The sequence below is a fragment of the Battus philenor genome, unplaced genomic scaffold (assembly GCF_028537555.1).
Source record: "Battus philenor isolate CCGP_79_NKW_IND1 unplaced genomic scaffold, ilBatPhil1.0.hap1 SCAF_5, whole genome shotgun sequence".
Taxonomy (NCBI): domain Eukaryota; kingdom Metazoa; phylum Arthropoda; class Insecta; order Lepidoptera; family Papilionidae; genus Battus; species Battus philenor.
The window spans coordinates 8,063,514-8,086,552 of record NW_027181715.1 but is presented as its reverse complement, the minus strand read 5'-3'; the positions used below and the strand labels follow the sequence as shown (position 1 = coordinate 8,086,552).

The 23,039-nt window shown below is 30.8% G+C and overlaps 1 protein-coding gene across 1 annotated transcript; it reads left to right on the top strand.

The window, feature by feature from the left end:
• Window positions 1-774: 774 nt before the first annotated feature.
• Window positions 775-22,745, top strand: LOC137929672 (ATP-binding cassette sub-family C member 4-like). Its single transcript, XM_068772726.1, has 25 exons — window positions 775-1,029; window positions 7,815-7,946; window positions 9,507-9,711; window positions 10,441-10,666; window positions 10,749-10,846; window positions 11,594-11,791; window positions 12,058-12,184; window positions 13,082-13,234; window positions 13,560-13,723; window positions 14,072-14,236; window positions 14,334-14,471; window positions 14,550-14,717; window positions 14,784-14,897; window positions 15,759-16,000; window positions 16,479-16,531; window positions 16,724-16,933; window positions 17,338-17,568; window positions 19,051-19,157; window positions 19,227-19,350; window positions 19,518-19,691; window positions 19,822-19,949; window positions 20,022-20,144; window positions 20,561-20,683; window positions 21,359-21,519; window positions 22,141-22,745. The coding sequence occupies exons 1-25, from the start codon at window positions 848-850 to the stop codon at window positions 22,409-22,411; spliced, it is 4,017 nt and encodes a 1,338-aa protein (XP_068628827.1). The 5' UTR covers window positions 775-847; the 3' UTR covers window positions 22,412-22,745.
• The last annotated feature ends 294 nt before the right edge of the window (window positions 22,746-23,039 follow it).

Sequence of the window (23,039 nt, the reverse complement as noted above, 5' to 3'; positions counted from 1 at the left end):
AATATTTATTTTTTTCAGAAAAAAAAGTAAATAAATAATATGTAATATTTAATTTACCGGATTTCTGCTCACGTCTTGATGTGTGTTGACTACTGATGGTCTATTGTTCTGTACAGGGCGTATCATTTACCATGAATTGCTTGCTCCAACACTTCTTCATTGTATTTAAAATAAATTTCGCTTTAATTGCGACTCATTATATCTAATACTAATATGTTTAGATGTTACTCTTCGTTAACGAAAGCTTTAGTCCTGATAAAAATACTTTAATATTGATGAAAGGATTGCAAGTTGAGCGTTATTTGGTAATTTATGTAACAAATTACATTAATCTATTGTAACGTAAAAACACTAAAAATTAAGGAATTTTAAGTTATAATGGAAAACATTTGACAGAAATAGTACTAACACATTTTTGTCAGCATTGCTTATATTTGTATTATTTTTTGTTTACATGACCTTGTACAAAATTAAATAGCGTGTAAAAGTTAAAAAATAGATATTTTCTAATACATAATGGTATATAATTAATTAATATACCCGACACGAATTAAAAAAGTTACCGAAAAACGCAATCCAAAGACAATTCTACTACACGCCAGAAACTAAAAAAATAAATAAAAATAAACGTTGACTGTAATTCAATGTATTGCGACACTTATCAACAGTAATCACTAGCGCCTGATTATTGTTGATATCTTTTACGAATTGGGTCTAAGCGATTAATAGGTATATATATGCGTTTGTGTTTAATCAGCTAAAGAGCAATACTCCTTCATGCTTGGAGCCGTTCGGTAGCAAATAATAATTATTGTAAGTAAATGATAAGTAATTCTTATTTACAAAAATGGATAACAGTGATGAAAAGTTGAAAAGAAAAAGGAATAATCCGAATATAATTTCGAGACTTTTTCTTTGTTGGGTGCTTCCTGTGTTGTATAGAGGTAATATAAGAGACGTAGAAGAAAGTGATTTAATAGTTCCTAAAAAGAAATACGACTCAGATTACCTCGGTGAAAAGTTTGAAAGGTAAGGATTATCTAAATAAAGTTTTTTTATCTTGTTTGTTAGGATTTTTTTCGTTAAATTAAATTAAAAAAACAATCATTACGACAATGAACTTTAATGATCTTGCGTGCACCGTAACAACTAGCGATTTCCTAATATTAATGTTATTCTCTAAACTAAATAAATTTAAAAACAATGTTGATTTTGTGACCTGTTTTTATAGAATTGCCATAAGATGGTTATTTCATTTATTTTCTTATTTTAATCTTAAAGTAGTGAATGTTACTAAAACCATTATAAACATAGTGAAGTAAAAATCTTAGGAATTTTTCTTTGGTATAGATTTATTGTATTTCACTTGTTGATATAAGTCGGCGAAAGAAATATGTTCATTATCTTTATCGTTTTACTATATGACAAAGAGACCAAAGTGCTTTTTTTCAGGATTAATAAAGATAAGTTAAAAGTTTAAAATTTTGTAGGTATTCTAGCTGATCCCGCAAACGTTGTTTTGCAAAAAAAATCAAAGTTTTTAATAAACAAATAAAAAATAAGGGTTGAACGTAGTAGCGTGAAAATTTAGGGTTGTTTATATTTTTGTATGCTATGCCATAAAAAATAAAAACAAATTTGTCAAAAAATAGGGGTAGACCACCCTTAACATTTAGGGGGATGAAAATAGAAGTTGGCCGATTCTCCACCCTGGCCAATATTCACGCGATGATTCACGAAAATCGGTCGAGCCGTTTAGGAGGAGTTCAATCACGCACACCGTGGCACGAGAATTTTATATATTAGATTTTAGGTTTACATGCGAATTTATTTTTTTAAACCTAATTTAGAATTTACGTTTAAACGATTAGTAAAAAGTTAAAAGTATTAATTGTAAGTATTTGATGAAGATATTGGTGTTAGGCAGTAAATAATAATTTACTTTTTAAGAAAATATTACTACGTACATAACTTTAAAGTGCGCATATGGATGATAGTGCGTTTTGTTCTGTATCTCCTCAAAGTTTATAATTTATCGCTGTATTGCTGTAACGTTTTCTTGATATTTGTGAAGTCAATATTAGAATCGGCTTATGAATTATTTCTTTGTTTAACAAGATATCATGCGTTGTGACGTCTAATTCATATTTTTTCAAACTTAAAAACCGTGACATGGAGTTTTCGAATATTTTTAGCAATGCATTTTTTTTGATTTGGTCTGTTTGAGTCAGTTTCAGTAATATTTGTTACCAAATATATTTTTTGGTCTTTATGTTATAAAAATATAACGGCAAGTTTTTTCCTATAAGAGTTTTCGTCAAAATAACTTTTTAAGGTATTTTAATAAATTTTTTAATGGGATTAAAATAGTTTTTTATCCACGTAAATGAATATAACGCTATTATTAAAAATGTATAAATAAAATGCGGTTAATATATCTAGAGACATAATATATATAAGCCGAGAAGTAAGTATACATTTTTTCAGTTGTGGCTTTAATTGTTCACAAAGTATGTTTCTGTCAAAATATGTTAATATAATACAGAATGTCATTTTTTATTTTATTAACATTATTCTGTATTATGCGGGCTTTCTTAGAAGTATATTTAAATAGTCAGCGACTATTTAAACATGAAGAATTATACAGATAATAAGAAGTGGATAGGAAACATTAAAAATCACTGATTCGTCTTTGAACCAAATGTGTTAACTTTATTTCATCTACGTCCTTTTTTTGCGCTTATTAAAAACTGTGACCGCCAGTTTAAATAAAATATCAGGCAAAAAAATTTTTAAAAATTTGAAAATAGATAATTAAGCCTATTTACGTAACTTATTCCGTCATTTTATTCCACAAATTGCAGTCAAATTTAACGTTACGTTTCAGCTTCATTATGGATTTAACACGTGAACATTTTTGTTGCATGATTTTGATACGACTTCTTAGCCAGCAATAAAGTAATTTTAGAATCGTTCACTTGTTCAAATAAAACTTGCTTGTTTTTACTTATGTTTTAACCAGTCTAAAAGTAGTTATCTCAGTTATGATCTGCGTGAGGAATGTTCTTCAACGAAGAAACTACTATAACTAATATTTTGCACAGTTTTTTTGGCATCAGGAAGCTTTATATTAGATGAGTTCCACATATTTTAACCGAATTTCAAATACTGTGGCTTTTTATTGCCTTAAATGGTATTGAAATTTGTATTTGAAATTGTTAATCGTGTCGGAAATTGGATCTTTTATATCTGTTATGTTCCTGAAACCAAGAGTTAATCGTTACAGTGGGTTTTTCATTAATAAGGATTGCAATAAATTAAGAGAGGAAAAAGCATAGAGTAAGAGATAAACGCCTTGTTCTTTGGTCAGACAAGCTATGCAGCAATTGTTCACGTGAACAATATAAACAGTAAAAAAAAATTTGTTTGCCTGCTCTTTTAGACAAATTTCGTGAACAATATCTATGCACCAGAGTCATTCATTGAAGATAACGCGTCAGTTCACTCGGTTCTAAAGAGACGGAGTGGGTCCTTAAAGCTCAAATGTGTATATTAACAAGGGGTCTTCAAAAAAAAACTAGAAATCATTTATGAGTTGATACTTCATTTTAATTATAATTGAAAGTAGTCTTATATTGAAGTAAACAATAATAAAGATTACACGATATATGTCACATGCAGGATGTAGTTTATAAGTGTGTGCGATAACATTCGAACACAGGTTCCTTTAATGTGACCTCGTTGAATTTCTGTTCATTTATTATCTTACGTTTCTTTTAAGTAATGTTTACTATCGCTTTATAAAAAAAGTAAATGACAGTACGAAAATAAGAAGAGTAGAACTTTTCTGATAATGATAATGAATCTTTAATACAATTTTAATTTGAATATAATTCGAATGTTACTGCTTACGATGTTTCAGTTTACTTTTGTTTAATTAAACTTCAATTTATCGACTATATTTTTATTTTATATTATAATATTTACGTGTAGGGTAAATTTATATTCACTTAGAAGGCTAGTTGTATAGACACCACTTGCATTCTATTTAGATCCCAAGAGGTAAATGTGAATATTACACAGGGTTTACTTGAGAAATTATACTAAAATAACAAGAATATAATGTATTCTGTGTGACAAAGTAACGCGTGAAGATGTAAGTTTTAGCTAAAAACGAATTTCTAATAAAGGTGTCCAAATAAAGTGTTAGTTCTAAATATTCAATCTTTTTATTTAAGATAATAAATGTAAATAATCTCTTGAATAGTAGCTATGCGGGTAGCGAGCAGTGATAGCCCAGCGGTAGAGGAGTGACACTTGCGATCGTATCTCGCGGGTTCGATTTCCAGGGTACAATGTTACGTAATTCACATCATGCATTAATTACATAGTAATTACGAGTAAAGTAAAAACGAGTTTCCATAGGATGGGTAGCAGCGTCCTCTGTGCACCATAATACCACACTACTATCGCCTGCCAAACGTGGTGATTATGGTATACCCCCCATAGATATCTTTGGGAAAGTCCGATGCCTTGCAGTGAGATTGAAAGGATGAATTTATAAAATAATTTAATTAAGATGTCTTAGAACGATACAGAATTAAAATTATAATTAAATACGTCTGTATAGACAAGAGAGAGAATCCTAATTTTAAGTTAATGCTTAAGAAAAAAATTAAAATGGATTCACCTATAAACTTTTTTATTTCCGTAATCACTGCGCTAATTCGATATCGATTATCCTGTTGGTTACTTTAACTGTAACCATTCTAACTTTACCTTACATAAAAACGTTTTAATGTATTTCACCTTGTAATAACAAGAAGTAATAATGCCTTTGATAGGCTTCAATTATTTTTCACTCAAAATGTGAATCCAAGAAAAGATATTGGTTATGAAAATCGTACTCGCAATATTTCTTTAATTTCCCGTAGTTGCAATTTTATTTCCTGGTTTCTTTTGTTTTAATTGTATTTAGACAGAATGATTTTCATTTATAAGAAAACAAGCAAAAAGTGCATGTAATAAAGAATAATGAAATGTAACATGACATAGTTACCAAATCTTGACATAATTTCTAATGCTTGCTGCATCTTTAGTCAAAGCTATTGTTATTGTGCCCTTTATTTTTACGTTTATTTTTGGTTTTGAAAGTGATAACCCGGTGTAATTGTAAATATAGGGTATTTACAATTTTATAAAATAGCACATATTAGTTAGAAATGAGAGAGCGGATCAGCTGGCCAAGAACGGGGCCCCAAAAAGAAAAAGAAGACCAGAATAAGAGAAATCTCTCGTTTCATCGGTCCAACCACAGTTAATGCTGAATACGCTTGACTAGTGGAATAGGAGGTATGTGGAAGGCGAGATGACTTCGACAGCGAAGAAGTTCTTCCCGGACGCCTACCGCGTACTGTGCACTGTGGAGCTGGACACGGTTCTGGCCGAAAAATTCTTGGGGCACGGATTCGCTGAGTACCTATATATAACCAAACTTAGGGAGAGTCGCTCGTGCATCTGTGATCCAGTTGTGGACCAGACCTTGGTGCACGTAATAACCAGCTGTCCCGTATTCGCAATAGAAAGATATGAGTGTGAAGTAGAGTTGAAATAACGGGTGGAAAGTTGCACCATCGCCTTTCTAATAGCAGATTAGAATGCCGCCGCAAATTTCTAGATTATTGTAGGAAAATTGTCGAGGAGGTTATAAAAATAAATAAAGATTAGTTTAAAAAAATATAAGGTCACATAAATTAAGTGGAAAAAGTTAAATTAAAAAAAAATAGGACCAAGGAATTTGGTGAAAGAAGAGAGGCGATGTGTGTAAATATTGTGAATGAAAGAAAGAAACCAAAAGAAAGTGAATGAAAGAGGATGTAGCAATAGAAATTGTGAAGGATGAGAGAGGAGAACGAAAATAAAATAGAAACAATGGAAAAAAGTGGGGATGGGGTTCATACTCTTTTTTTCTGGAGCTCACCTCGCCGCGCTTTCCTGTGTCGCGGTACAACGGTTTCGGTAGGACTACAATAATGCTTGCATATAGAATGGTGGCGAATTGCGACAAAAGCATCTAAGAATCTTTTTGCAAAACTTACCACCAAGTTAATATCAGAAATAAAGGTATAAGCAATCTAACATGGACAGCCAAGTGTATTATAAAAAATTTTATCTTTTGCAAAAAATCGTGAATTTGTATATAAACAAGTAATTAATTTTTTTGTTAGTTTATGAGTTATTGTAATAATTTTATATTTTCATGTTATTATATTAAAATAATATAATTAATACACACAGCTAATATATTTCGTAACCTCATAACGTTACGGTCCTAGCGCTGTCGCGTGATATCATACGTGTACGTACATGTTTTATATTATTACGAAATATAGGCACGAAATAAAAAAATAAAAATACGCATAAAATATGTTATGTATGTATGTAATATTTTGCCTTGTTCACCCAGTCCCTTCCTGCGATTTGCGAAATATCTTCTCTTAATCTTATAATATGGTCGACCAACATTTTTTATCGCTTATAAGTCCTTTCCATTTCGTCGATAGCAGTGTCCACCTTTTAACTTTTCGCGCTGTAAAAAAATACGACGAATTTAAACTTTGGTAATCGAGGGCCATACGTCAATTGTTATTAATTTTGTGATTGATAATTCAATTTTGGGTGATACTCAAGTAAAGCAGTATTTTGATACTCAACTACTTGTTAAAGAAAAAACTACAAAATAACCTAGGAATAAGCCTATTCGCTTGTTTACTTACTTCTTATTTTATGGCGAGTTTTTTATTAATGTAGGTCAAAGAAATTATGTTTTATTTTAGTTTACGATAACTTCTAATAAAAAGTTATGGCGTTAAATTTTACGACTGAAAAATCGTGTTTTTTAAGCAGTGTTGTTAATTATTGATTTTAAAGGGATGAATGTATAAATCATTTACGTGTATGTATGGAATATCTTATCAAAAAGTCAGTCATTTCAAAAATAATAGATAACGTAAATATTAAGTATAAGTTACTATTTATTATCTGTCCTAATAGACTTTGAACTGTCAGAAATTGGTGGCCAGTCGCTATCAAATAGAAAAAAATAACTAGCGTATGTAATAAAGATTATTTTTATATTAATGTATATTTCAAAGTAATCGCATAACAGGATTATTGCAAAAGCTTGGGTTCTTACCGAATCTGTTTGTTGATGATCTTGCACTTAATTTAATGATACGCTTAATTTAATGGCAATTTTATATGTACGGGGTCTAGTTAGATTCTGGACGCTTACCAAGTCCAAGGCCGTAAGAGGAGTATTAAGGTCTTTAAAGAACGAATCTTTAACAATTTTTAGCAGCGTAACACATGAATAACAACGAACGCGTTATTTTCAAAATTATCAAAACTCTTCAGATTTCAGCTGAAATGGCACTGTATCCGCTCAGCGTCATTGCAGCGTATTTTTCGCATTTATTATATTTTTGAAATGCAGCAATATAACTATCTTTTTAATATTTAATATTGTAACAGTTTATATTACGACAAAATATTTTTGCAGTTTTAATATTTATGCACAGTACTTTAAATTTTAATTCCATAAGGAAGTAACAGAGCTTTTGGTACGAATGTATTACCATTTCATTTATTTTTTATATACGTTTTTGTACCATATATCATATAATGATATATGAGAGTAATAACAAAGACAAAAAATAGAAAAACATATTTTCTTTTATATAATTTGTATTTTTTTGTATTTGTAGATAATACATTGATTTATTTATTCTGTAACCATTTTGTTTCTCTATTAGGTATTGGTTGGAAGAATTAGACCAAGCAAAACTGAAGAACCGTAAACCTTCATTATGGAGATCATTAGTACGCTCGTTTTGGTTGGAATATATGCCAGGAGCAATACTTTTGTTAATAAACACAAGTGCAAGGTAAGTTATCTGAGATTTTAACTATTTTTTCAATATCACAATAAATTATAACTTTGTTATACTTATATAAAATACATATTACGAAGATTTTTTTTTTGTTTGTTATAAAAAATTACAGTTTCGACTAATTTACAGAATCTTAAAATTATTATGATTTTCATTTTCACATTTTAAGATTAGCAATTTTTCTTAAACTATAAATAGAGTATCACTATTACCAGTGAGTGGGTCCGAGTAGCGAGGGCACATTTATTATTTATTTCGAGGCTGGGTGTGCTTCCGGTTTGTGAATTTTATCATATCTCGCGGTAAAGTGCTTCCTCTTCAGTGTGGGACTGGACTATTGTTCAAAATTAATCTGATTTTATCGCAAGTAATGTGATCTTTTATGATACTTTTCAAATTTTTTACAACAAATATCTGTTGATGTTATAATTCTTTTTTAATACAGTTCTTGTAATAATTTATTTTATAAGGTTAGAATAAATAATAATTATTTCAATATAACTATGAAGTAATTTTCAAAAGTTTACTTTTTAATTTTAGACTTGCGGTCAAATAATGCGTGTCATTAAAAAACCAGTAACTTATAAATATACAACGTATTAAATTAACAGCATTTTATATTTTAATTGTTGTATGTGATAAAAGTTTAAATTATTTAAAATGTATGTAACAACAAAGTTAAAACTTTAATATCTTCAATTTAAAAACATATTTTAATATGTTTTTCTTTTTCCTTTGCTTTAACACTTTTGTATTTAAGCTATCAAATCAAAACCTTAAAAGGCGTTCATAACGTCATAGTATAATAATTCTTGAAAGATCTGAAGATTTGTGGACATATCGAAAGGGAGCAGACTGTAAGGCGGCTAAGTTCATTTGATCTCACACCGGCGAATGGTTCAAAACTTAAAAGATTACGTTTCACGCGCGTACATTGACTAAGAATGGGGTGAAAAGGAACGAGCGGAATCAAAAATTATATTGTATGTAGATGATGGGTGGCGAAAAGTTTAAGGGCAGCCATTGAAAATTTTAATTTTAACTTGTTCCGAGGAAAAGGTTTCGTATGGTTATGGCTGTTATAGTTTAAAACCTCGTTAAGTGATATGGTGTTAATCACTATAGAAACTGGTACGTAAAATGTATGTGAAAAAGTCCTTAGTAAACATGTCGGCGTAAAAAAACTTAGGTTGCGTTTTTTTAGTTGGTTTAAAAAAATCGCGAAGCTTTAAGTGCTTTTTTTCCTAATGACCTATATTCTTGTCTGCAAGTGTATATTACGTAAAGTTTTTGGTATTTTCAATAAGTAATTTAAATTTGTGTATTAAAAATTTACTGTTATTTTGGCGTCAGCTATTGTAACGTAAATTCAACGAGTATATATATATAAATATATAAAATGCATAACTGCTACGATTTAGTATACGTAACCGTATTTATTAGCCGCGATACACTATTTATTCTACAATAGTAACAATAATGAAAATAACTAAGAAATTATAAAATACTTTAACGAATACGTAATGAGTAATTGTCGGTATGATTTTTTTGCAGAACTATACAACCGTTACTATTTACTCAACTGCTATCTTACTGGTCTGCAGAATCTACGATAAGTATTGAAGAGGCTAGTTACTATGCTGTTGGAATGTTGGGTCTCAACTTTATAGGAGTCTTAAGTCAGCACCATAACTCGTTATTTGTCAATACGTTCAGTTTAAGAATTAAAGTTGCAACGTCATCCATAATTTATAGAAAGGTATGACATTATTATATCAAATTATTATCAGTGACTAATGAGTTATCAATAAGAAATGATAAAAAGAAATGAATTTTCTATGAGAGGCACAGTACGCGGACAGCCTCCCCTTAAATATACGATTTAGTGTTACTTGCCTCTCAACCTTAATCCGGATTTACTTCACCATACTATATACAAATTTATAATAGATAACTCATAATAATATATAATTTTATATTGTTTTGTACAATGGTATTCATTCATTTGTTGGCAATGTAAAATCCTATTCGACACATAAGTATACATCAAAAAGTATAAGACACTTTAGTATTATCTATATTTGTTAAATATAAACAATGTAACGATGATGTTAAAATAAATTTTCATTTATATTTTTATGTCCACATTTACAATTAAGTTATAATCACAAAAAATATTTTCTGGCGAACAGAAGGAAGGAAAAACTTCTACTATTGTACAATACTATTGAAGTGTAAAATAATTTTGCATTAACAATATGTATAAAGACTATCTCGATAACCTTAAAATAATTAATGACATACAAAGTAAAATGATAAAAAATGAATAATATACTTGTAAGTGATATCGTTAAAAGTAAGGCGTATTAATTGTTTATAAAAACATGAATACTGCGCGCAATTTTAATGAAAATCATCGTAAGCAAATATAGCGCTGAACAGATCTGTATTAAACAGTCTTCTTACTATATATGTATAATTTTTATAGGTACTGAGAATGAGTCAAACGTCTCTGGGTGAAGTAGCTGCAGGAAAATTAGTAAATCTTCTATCGAACGATGTGGCCAGGTTTGATTTCGCATTTATGTTCTTACATTACTTCTGGCTGGTGCCTATCCAGTTATGTGCTGTTATGGTATTGCTCTACTACACGGCTGGATTTGCGCCATACGTAGGACTCTTCGGTGTCTTTTTACTTGTACTTCCCATTCAAGGTAAGATAATACTAATAATTTAAAAAAATCGCATGGAATTATATTGTACTTTTAAAAATTAAATACTATTTATTTATTTTAGTCGGTTTAACTAAACTTACATCAGTCATAAGACGACAGACTGCTCAGCGTACTGACAAGAGAATAAAATTAATGACGGAATTCATAAACGGAATTCAGGTACGTACGTTAAAGATAACAATAGTCTATTTTTTTAAAATTGTGTACTATTGTGGTACAAGTTGAAATGGCAATGGGCAGGCGACAAAGCATTCAGAATAGATGGCTGCTGGAGACTTAAGGAGTGGAGATCATGGACCGGCAAGAGCAGCGTAAGACGTGCGCCCACCGTTTAAAGGTCATCGTTAGATGTTGGATGCAAGCTGCTTTATTGGAAATATTATTTTATGGGTCTAGCTCTAGATGTCCTACGGCTGAAATGATAATTATAATGATTGTTTTAAAACGACTTTTAGTGTTATTTTTCGAAATATATATTATTTAATATTAAATTATTTGATTTTATTGCGTAAGCTGCTGTTTACTTCATTGATCATTCATAATTTACGACTGCTGTGTTTTTGGGGTGAGTTAAGAATAACGGAGAACCGATTTTTGATAATCAGGCATTAAACGTAAAGTCCTTAAAGGTAACAATATCCTTTATCGAAGATCATCGACAAGAGAACCTTTAGCCTCGGTATCAAATCCCAATCTTATATATATATTGTTTTCAAAATTACCTTGTTAACACTATAAAAAGTATATTGAATTTTATGAATCAAATTAAATTATAACCGATAGTACAATTTCGATTGTTTAACTTGTTAAATATCTGTTTTAAAATCGTTGGAGTACTTTGGTCACTGCTTATTAATATTTATGTTAATATTATTAAGATGTCTCAATTTTTTTTTGCTTTTATAGGTTATAAAAATGTACGCATGGGAGAAACCGTTCCAGTTTATAGTTAACGCGGCCAGAATTAATGAATTAAAAGTATTGAAAAAATCTATTTTCATCCGCAGCGTTTTTGTGGGTTTTATGTTATTTACAGAAAGAAGTACATTGTTTCTTACGTCACTTACCATAGTCCTCACTGGCTCAATGCTTACTGCTACAGTGGTACGTATTATAATATTATACACTTTCTGCATTAATTATATAGGATTGCCACTGGTCGCAAATAAGTTTCCAGAGGATGAGCAGCAGCGTCCTCTATGTGCCGTAATACCACACTACGATCGCCAACCCGTCGGCTAAACATTGTGATTATGGTATATCCCCTTATTATGGTATATGTTTGGAAGAGGCCAATGTCTTGCAGTGGGCATCCCGTATTTGTTATTAGATATACAATATTTACTACAGTTTTATTTTCTTATTTGCAGATATATCCAATTCAACAATTTTTCAGTATAGTACAAATGAACTTGAATTTTATTCTTCCTATAGCTATAGCAAGTTTGTCGGAAATGTTTGTATCTTTGGAACGTATTCAGGAAGTTTTAATGATGGGTAAGTGACGTAATATTTGTAATAGTCTACTAGCATCGTCTATGCGCTATTATAAAGTCAAAGAAAAGCACAAAGAGTAGTTCTTACTTGGGTTGACATTTATGAAATGTCTAGACGTTAGATGTGGCGAGATTGGTACACTCACATCATATTCACGGCTATTAGGCCGTTATCTATATAAATGGACAACAAATGCAGTTACAGTGACTATTTGATGACAGTTTATAAATAATTATTTGCTTTTTTTAATATTCATGCTGTTTATTCATATGCCTATCTATCTTACTTTTATATATAGTTATATATCTTACTTGCTTTTAGCATCCTTGCAGTAGGTATTAATTATTATTGTAAATGAAAACCTAAACTAACTAAGAGTCGCCATCGTCATTTCTGTCCATAAGCGCCCACTATAGGGCATAGGCCTAGGCGATCGTAGTTTGGTATTATAGTACGTAGAGAAAATTGCTGCCCATCCTCTGGACTTGTTTGTGAGCAGTGACAATCCTTTATAGTTATTGCACAAGCTGCGAATTATGTAAAATTATATCCCGACAATCGACCCGGCAACCTACGATGCAACCTACGCATGTCCCAGTACTCTACCGCTGGGCTGCCACCGATGTCTAAGAGTTACCTATAAATATTTTCGGTAAAAGGGCTAACATGTTGTCCATCATCAGAAGTTTATATTGATGATGTGTTCGTCAGAAACCTCTCCATATTAAAGCCGGACTCGAGCAAATGTCAAGCATCTATGCTTGACATATTACGCTATATGAAAACCTTTAAGTCGCGTTCCTTAAATCGTTGTTTTAATATGAAACGATGATTTCATTTATAAAATTTTGCATTACTCGATAATGATGGTGATTTTTTATGTTTCTTGATGTACAGAAGAGAGGGATGATGTAAAGCAATTGAAAAATACTAAAGGCAATATCAATCCAGTAACATTCAATGGGGATAACGTTATGAAAATGAATGATCACGTTATTGGAAAGAAATATTTATCAATTAACAATAACACATCAACAATTTCTGCTGCCGGTAAGTTTATTTCACTACATATTTAGCATTTATTAGTATATGCAAGATAGCAAGAAAATAATTAATACTAAGAATATCTTTTTTCTTTGATTGTGACTTTAAAAATAAAGTTAATCATTGTAAAAATTTAGGTCAGTAATCCTTAACATAAAATTTTGTTTATATTGGATATTAATGTTATTTGGCACTTTATTACATAAAATTTAAAGGAAGTCATTAAGAAATATTATCAAAATCTAAAGAGAATTACAGATCAAAGTTCAAAATCTAGCGTCATCGTTTCGCGCTTCATGTTTTTAATATAATTGATTTAATTACAATTCAGAACACGACTCTCAAATCTCCGCGTCCAATGAACACGCTGTGGTTTTGAATGGAATCAGTGCTTCGTGGAGTGATTCTAACGAAAAAATGACCCTTAAGAACATATCAATGCGATTACGTAAAGGAAAACTATGCGCTATAATTGGATCCGTTGGAAGTGGAAAAGTGAGATTTATTCTTTCTATTAAGTATAATGAAGTATATCTGGTTATTTAGTACTCTATTGCTAATTTAGCTATCAACAGAATATTGTAAATAAATTTGTCTAACAAATGAATGCAATAAACCCTAAATCTAAGTTTAATAAAATGGTGAATACGTTTTGGGTCTGGAATTTTTTTATATATATTTTTGCATAAATACAATATTTTTGTGAAAGATGCTTTTATTATCGATAATGTTCATCATAAAAATTGCTATATGTCGGTACAAAAGGATAAGAATATAATTAAATTGTGTATGATTGTGGTATCATCAGTCTTACAGAAACTAAACATTTTTTCTTGATTTTAGTCATCTTTAATGCAAGTGCTATTAAAAGAGTTTCCAATTAGCAACGGCAACTTTACCGTGGATGGAAGATTATCTTATGCTTGTCAAGAGTCGTGGTTGTTTCCGGCAACAGTTCGTGAAAATATTCTCTTTGGATTACCATATGATGCGCTCAAGTACAAGGAGGTAAGTTAAAATAATTATTGTATATTAACCTTTTATTTATATTCTGAGAAAAATAAAATGTATAACCATTTTAGTTGTTAATTTTTTATGTTAATAGGTTTGTAAGATTTGTTGCCTGTTACCGGATTTCAAACAGTTTCCGTATGGTGATCAGTCTCTAGTTGGAGAACGCGGTGTATCTCTTTCTGGAGGACAAAAAGCAAGAATTAATTTAGCTAGAGCCGTATATAGAGAAGTAAGTTTTGAGACTCATCGACAGCTTTCAAATACGTCGTTTAATGTAACTAATAATTCATAATTGTTTTATTTTTAGGCTGATATTTATTTACTTGATGATCCTTTGTCAGCGGTTGATGCTAATGTTGGGCGGCAGTTGTTTGACCAATGTATCAACGGATATCTACGCGGTCGCACGCGTATCCTGGTCACGCATCAAATTCATTTTCTTAAAGCCGCGGATTACATTGTGGTGCTTAACGAGGTTAGTATACTTAATATTATAAATTCGAGTACAGTGTCCTTCAACTTATGGACAAATATGTTTTAGGGTTCAATTGAAAACATGGGTACTTACAATGAATTGGTTAAATCGGAAAAAGAGTTTTCATTGCTATTAAAAAGTCTAAGCGAATCGAGTAATGATGAAGATGGTTCTGCAAAGGTAATTACACATATTAATTTTTCAAAAAAATCAATTCGATTTGTTAATATTTGCTTTCTTATCGACATTATGAAATTTATGCTTATAGTAGTTCCTTGCAGTGGCGTAGCTATGGTATTTGGGGCTTGGTGCCCCCCCCCCCCCCCCCCCCTAAAGAGTCTAAATAATTTCAAAATTCAGAACAAAATGTTGTTAATATATCTTTTTTTGGTTCAAAATAATAATAAATATATATAAAATAACATTAGATCTTAATAAAAATTTATAAACGAACATTACTCGCTTTTTGGCCTGCAAAGTCATTAATCACATTTCAAAATCAATAGTGTCGTCTAGTTCATGTTCTATTGACATTATTGCAAGATTATTTAATCTATTTATCATTAAATAATCTTGCAATAATGTAATAATTTATTATTTTGTCATTTAGGGCCCTTTTAAAAAACACTATGTGTTTTGTAAATGAAAAGGCTTAAACACTGTGTATATTATAATTCGTAACCGTTTATTTTTTTTAGTGTTCATATTATTTAACAACTTTTTTAGCATAAAAATAGTAAAATTCGATATTCTTTTTATGTTATTTACTTTAATTTATGGTTTTCATTTTTCTTCTAACATTTCATTTTCATCATTCAAAAAAAAATTCAAAAAAATTATTTTCAACTTTGGTGCCCCCCCTACTTGTGGTGCCTGGTGCGGCCGCCCCGCTCGCCACCCCCTAGCTACGCCACTGGTTTCTTGTATCATTAGATAAAAGATAATCGTTTTGTTTTCTATTTGTGATCACAGCACATGTACAAGTAATACTATCATAAATTTATCAATTATTTTGAGTACTAAACTTAAGTTATCAAATAGGTTACTCGACCATTGGTAAAACGAGAAGTATCCAAAGTTTCTGTAAAAAGTGAAGAAGGTGATGAAAATGAAACGAAACAAATACAAGAGGCAGAAGAAAGGGCTAAAGGCAGTTTAAAATGGGCTGTCGTTACAAACTATTTCCGTTCAGTCAACTCTGTTTGGGCCCTTGTTTTAGCACTTTTTACCCTGCTATTGACGCAGGCTTCAGCTACAACAGCGGATTATTGGTTGAGTTTTTGGTATGCTACTTTTTGTCGCTACTACGTTCTGATTTATAGTTTTTAAAGTCTGCTAGCAATAATGTAATAATTAAAGGTACAGAAATGCTCTTAGCGTACTTTTTTTATTAAATTTTTAAATATGACTACGGCGTACGTCCGTAAAAATTTCAATTCGTAGCGACATGAAGTCAATTAATTTAAACATCGATAAGTCCTGTTCGGTCGTTGGAATTTATAATTTTACTGGGCAGAATATTGGAGGCGCTAAAATATTTTACATTTTTTACCTCACCGTATCGAAATGTCGCTGTGAGCTCGTAAAGCGATCGCTTAAAGGCGAGCCCTCGGCTTGAACTGTCACTCATTAAGTATTACGATTTAAGAGTGCCTTAGAACTTATCAGATGATACTATGGAATTATAATAAAGTCCCAGCAATTATAAATTTGCTTAGAACACTGTGCTGTATCAAAATTTACCAAAAAATTCAATTACAGGACGAACCGAGTTGATTTATATGAGCAATCTTTGCCCGTGGATTCGATTCCAGGTAAATTTCATATGTTTACTATTCAAAGATCATATATATATATATATATATATGATCAATAAAAATGCCTTTTAATGATTAATCAAATTTCAACACACTTTCTTAAATTTATTACTATCTATACCTTTTATTTGCATAGAAGTTTGTTTCAAAGATTTAAATAAATTTAAAATATTTTTATTTCCCACTCAGACCCAAGTTTGGACACTCAAGTTGGAAATTTGACTACCGGACAATATTTATTGATTTACGGCTGTATTATATTGTTCATTATTGTAATAACCCATATAAGGATAATAACTTTTGTTACTATGACTACCCGTGCTTCAAAGAATCTTCATAACACAGTGTTTAAAAATTTAATTAATGCGGTAATGCGGTTCTTCAATACAAACTCTTCAGGTAGGTTTCATTAATGTTTTCTTACTTTATACAATTAATGCTAAGAACTTTATTACATTTTAATGTGAAATATCTGATCTGCAAATCTAATAAATTGATATTTGATATCAGAACGTGATGGAAAAATTATATTTTTTTCATAGGCTTTAGTTTAAAGTGATACCTAAGTAGTACGTTACCCATAATAGAATCTCAAGGCAGATGTGTAATAGACGAGTAATGAAGTATTATTGTTATTTTCGTAGGCTATGGACTAAACTGATATACATCTATTGCATTGTCTGTAAAAGATTTGTAGAATATATATAATTACGCACTTTTACGCTTATATATATAACTTTTTAAATTTGCTTTGATTGAAAAGAAGTCTGTCAAAATGAATCTTTTAATATAATTTTTTACAGGGCGAATTTTAAACAGATTTTCAAAAGATATGGGCGCTATGGACGAGTTATTGCCTCGAAGTCTTTTGGAAACACTACAGATGTATTTATCAGTAACAAGTATACTTGTATTGAATGCTATAGCTCTGTCGTGGACCCTAATACCCACTTTAGTCCTATTCCTTTTGTTCATGTTTCTACTAAAAGCATATTTAGAAGCCTCACAAGCTGTTAAAAGACTAGAGGGCACCAGTAAGTATTTAAAATAAATAAACATTATTAATAAATCATTTGAAATAAAGCAATTATAATGAAAGAGCACTACTTAGTGGTAGTATTTGTTCTAGTTTTATTAGGATAGATTTTAGGCATAGCGTAAAGCGGGTAGATATGGACGCACTAGGTGGACCGACTACATCAAGTTCACGGAAAGTTGCTGGATTTAGGGAAGGCCTATGTCTTGCAGTGTGTATCTATCAGCAGAAATGATGGTGATGCAAGGCACAAGATGGTAAACAAGACGTACAGCCAGAGACGATGTTTACCCAAGCTTCCAGTGAATTACAGATTGCTTTTTTGGAAGAAGGCCTGAGATTTTCATGATTCAGTTCCTCCGTTCTCTTTTCTTATCAGAATAAGATGGCAATCTAACCTATTATTAGAAACATTCCTTGCATGCTAACTAAGACGATTTACTTTGTCGTTTCTAATGTATACACCAAAGGAGTGGAATAGTTACATTTTTTCGACGATTGTTGCATCAATGTTTTCATTTAAATAAAACGTGGGTGTCTATGAGAGAAGCGTGAATTGACTATTACTAGAGGATTGTGATCAAGAAACAAAGAAATAGAAAAATCAACAATAGGTGTTATTGCAGACACGCTCAGTCTAATATAACAAAAAAACTAAAGAAACGTATAAATAATCTGTAAAAATATTTATTACTTAAAATTAATAAGCTACAGTTCAAACATGGTATAAATTTTTTTTGAAAATTTTGCACAATAATTAATAATTACTTTTAAAAATTGCAGAAATAAAAATAATTGACTATGGTGATTATGCTATTTTGATTTGAAAGCAGATCTACTGAATAAACTGGACCGCCTTCTGAATGAATTCGATTCATTTTCAATCTTCACAAAATCGACCATATTTTAGGAAGATAAAATGTCCACCTATCCGACAGCGCCGTTCCTGCGTGCACTAATTACACTTTTCTCTTAACTCTTTTCTCCCACTTCATCTTCCTATTTTCTTCCTTCCTACCATCTCAATTCTATTCGTAGTCTGTACATATAAAAAAACTCTTCGGTCCTCTAACTATAGTTTATTTAAATGTCCCACAGATAGACTTGATATCCCTGAATTTCTCCTCCTTTGCAATACAATTTGTTCTTCATTCAAACGACCTCCATCTCGATATTAAGATGATTAGGAATCATTGCTTATCCAAATCAAAGGTTTATAAACTGTTCTGATATAATTGGAATTTATTATTATATGTATTATATTATATTTATGTACCATTACAGTGAGGGGACGTCATTAGTATATTATGACTTTTTTATCTTCGTTATTATTATTGTTTTCATTTTGATTTTTATTTTCTTTCTTTTTCATGATATTTACATAATTAGTTCACCTACATCGGCGGAACGTTTGTCTGCTAGAGAATGTCATCGGCACTAAGTTGGAAGGAAATAAACAAATACTTTTTTTTAATTACAGCTAAAAGTCCCGTTTTCAGCATGATTAATTCAACAATTGCTGGACTATCAACCATTAGAAGCTCGAATTCACAAAATAGGTTACTCGCTATTTTCGATAAAGTACAGGTAAATGTTGTACATGATATTTATAATAACACTTCCGACTGTTTTATTTAATTTCGTATTGTATTTTAGGATATTAATACAAGTGCATTTTTTACGTTTTTGGGAGGTTCTACAGCCTTTGGTTTATATTTAGACGTGTTATGCCTTGTTTATTTAGGAATCATTATAACAATCTTTCTCCTCTTTGACTTCGGTAAGTACAATAATTTTTTTAGAGCTTGGGAAATTAAACGTGTTTTTGGATTGCTTATTATAAAACACATTAATAAATATTTAAAAATGTAGTATTTTGGTTATTCCAAATGCCTCTTTGAATTTTTGCATAAATATGTTTAGGTATAAAATAAATAATAATTTTAGGTGATGCGATTCCCGTTGGGAGCATTGGTTTGGCGGTAAGCCAATCGATGGTTCTCACGATGCTTTTGCAAATGGCCGCGCGAATGACTGCCGATCTTTTAGGGCAAATGACTTCCGTGGAGAGAGTACTTGAATATTCAAGATTACCATCCGAGGAGAATATGGAGGAAGGACGTGAGTAATTTGAATTTAAAAAATATTTGTTTTTTTTTTGCACAGATTACATACCTTTAGTTATTCTTAAGATTTATTTAATTAGTAAATCACTATAGAAATGTGTAATATTATTTTGTATTTTTATTAGCTATCAATCCCCCCAAAGATTGGCCATCGAAAGGAGCAGTGAAATTTGAAAATGTTAGCATGAAGTACGATGACGACGGCCCCTTCGTTTTGAGAGATTTGAACTTCGAAATAGAAAGCGGTTGGAAAGTTCGTGATATTTATTACCAAACATCATCGTTATTTTAATTTTGGAAGATACTAAACAAGCCGGTTTTACAGGTTGGAGTAGTTGGAAGAACTGGTGCCGGTAAATCGTCGCTCATAGCAGCTCTGTTTCGTTTATCAAAAATCGATGGAAATATTAAAATCGATGGACTTGACACCAGTGGAATAGGAAAATCGGTAAACTTTTGATTTAATTTATTCAATATATTTTAAATGAACATATTAATCTGAATAGCCTTCAATGGAATATTTTCCTATTATATATGAGATCTTTTTTATACACGATTCTTATCAAATTCTTGCATAATAGTTTTTATTCTTTATGTTCCCCTATGATAATCCGAAATATTTTTAGTTTATCTTCCTGCTTGTAAGTTGCAAGTTATTCTTATTTCGGATGCTGTAATTCTGGAAAACAGTGTCTAACACACATTGTCTACACTAATTTTTGAAGTTCTTGAAATACATTTGGATACTCTAAATGTAATGATTAAAAATAAACAGCAAGACCTTGTATTTGTGACTAAATGAATTTTTACGTTCACTCGTATTTACTTTCTCTTCAGGCGAATTTAACTTAATGTATGTTTCAGGTTTTCAGATCAAAGATTTCGATCATTCCACAAGAACCCGTTCTTTTTTCTGCGACGTTGAGATACAACTTGGATCCTTTTGATCTTTATTCTGACGATGAAATATGGAAAGCTCTAGAGCAGGTTTGAAAAAATATATGACAAAAATTATTACTTGTTATTTTAAATACGTTATTCAATTGAAAGTTAGCGGAGTCTCTTGCTATTTATGATGGAATTTAAGTTAACAAATTACATAGTTTTTAATAGTACGGAATTAAGAACTTAATATTGCTCTCATCTGATTTGTATGTAATATGTTCTGCTCATAACAGTGCAACAAATCTTTGCGAAATCCCACAAAGATTTGTTACACAATACGCTCCAAAACACTGTAAAAATGGTCATTAATTGTTTTAAAGATTAACTTTGACAATTCATTATTATTTTAAATCAGAAAAAGGTGTGTTTCACCATTCCAGCTATTTCATTATTTATGGATAGTTATGATACATTGCAATTTTATACTATCATCATCATCATTTCAGCGGTAAAACCTTCACTATTGGACATAGGGCCCCCCACGTAGATTTCCAATGAAATGAACGATGGAAAGCGGCCTACATCCAGCGTCTTGACCTTAACAAGGTCGTCTGCTCCACCATGTGGGTCGCCCTACGCTGCATTTATACGTTTAAGAAAATTTTTAAATATACATAAGTATTTCCCAGCAAGAATTCATAACTTATTTACACTGTTCTATTTCTATGTATCGCTAATAAGTAATATTTTATACAGATTTTTTTTCTTTAATTTTAGATTGAACTAAAAGATGCAATTCCTGCTTTGGATTTCAAAGTTTCCGAAGGTGGTGCAAATTTCTCCGTTGGTCAACGACAGCTGGTGTGTTTAGCGAGAGCTATTTTACGTTCCAATAATCTCCTCGTTATGGACGAAGCAACGGCCAACGTTGATCCTCAGTGAGTGTCTAATAATAAGCTTTATAATAACTATCTACAATCAATTACACAATCAATTCACTTTGTAAACACTGACACGAAGAAATTTCTGGACATCAAAAATTAAAAATCTCCTCCGTTAGGCGTTACAAATCCATTTGTGTTACATAGCGTACATCGTATCGCGGGTTAAAATCCCGACAGACAAACATTTTGTGTAAATTGCATGATACCGTCACTGCATATAATTTCTGAAGAAGAACATCGTATCCGATATGTACTTTGTACTTTATTTTGTCAGCAAAAAAACTTCTGTGCAAATAACTTCTGGCAAAGTCTGTAGGAACAAGTAATAAATAATAATTAATTTCAATATTCAGTAATCCGAATTTATCCGATAATGTAGTAAGAAAACGCTTTTTATTACTATATTTTCAAAAGGTTATTTATTAATCCTGAAACCAATGTTTTTTGGATAAGGTGTACAGTACATTATTAACATCAAGCGAGCTTTATATTAACCCAAAGCCATTATACTTATAACCAATCATTGTATATTAATAGCAAAAAATACATAGTGACTATACCGTTATTTCTGTTTTTCATTATTTGTCGTGATGATAGTACACATTAATATTTCAGAACCGACGTATTAATTCAAAAGACGATTCGGCGTGAATTTGCGACGTGCACAGTGCTGACTATCGCGCACCGTCTCAATACTATCATGGATTCAGACCGAGTACTCGTAATGGATAAAGGCCAAGTGATTGAATTCGATTATCCCTACCGTCTTTTATTAAATCCTAATAGTAAATTTAGTTCCATGGTCAATGAAACCGGAGATAAAATGAAGAACACGTTGTTCGAAATCGCTAAAGCGAAATATTTTGAGCTGAATCCCGACAAGTAATTTGTAGTAAAGGATACTTGTGTGTCGACTTAGTAACGAAAGTTTCTTATTATAGTGATAGCCAAAAATGGCGAAAATCAATATTCCTCATTAGTTTATCAAGTTCTAACATTAAAAGTAACTCCATCCATTATTTGAATATAAAGATTCTGATGCTGATAATATGACCTTGGCCCTGTAAGTTTTTTTTTGTAAAATTAAGTCTTTGTTAAATAGTAAGCTTAGTTAAAATATTTTAAATAAGATGTTTTGTTCACCGGTTGCACATATATGTTAGAAAATAATGTATGTAGTACATGTTTGTGATTTAAGAATATTTAAAAACTAATAAAGTTTTGAATTCATATTAAGTTTTATTTAATAAACAGTGTATACTTTTGTTGTCTCCTTTCATCACTAGTCTCTATATTTCTAGTTTATAAAAGGTTATAACTGTATCCGTTGTATCCTTTGCAATGTCGAAAGATTACTTTACATTTACTACACGGAGTCTATCAAAGTTTTTGTTACAGTATAAAGAATTAATTTAAAACCATCATCAATTTCGCTAATTGGATAACTATTAGCGTTTATGCTCTGTATTGCTGGCAACTATGGCCATATTACTTTTATGCAAAATCATTCTCGG

What these genes read in the sequence shown, in the direction of transcription:
- LOC137929672 (XM_068772726.1), top strand. Translation starts at nt 848, where the DNA reads ATGGATAACAGTGATGAAAAGTTGAAAAGAAAAAGGAATAATCCGAAT. An exon ending in TTAATAAACACAAGTGCAAG is followed by an intron (nt 7,947 to 9,506) that starts GTAAGTTATCTG and finishes ATTTTTTTGCAG; the next exon opens with AACTATACAACCGTTACTAT. An exon ending in GGAGAATATGGAGGAAGGAC is followed by an intron (nt 19,692 to 19,821) that starts GTGAGTAATTTG and finishes TATTTTTATTAG; the next exon opens with CTATCAATCCCCCCAAAGAT.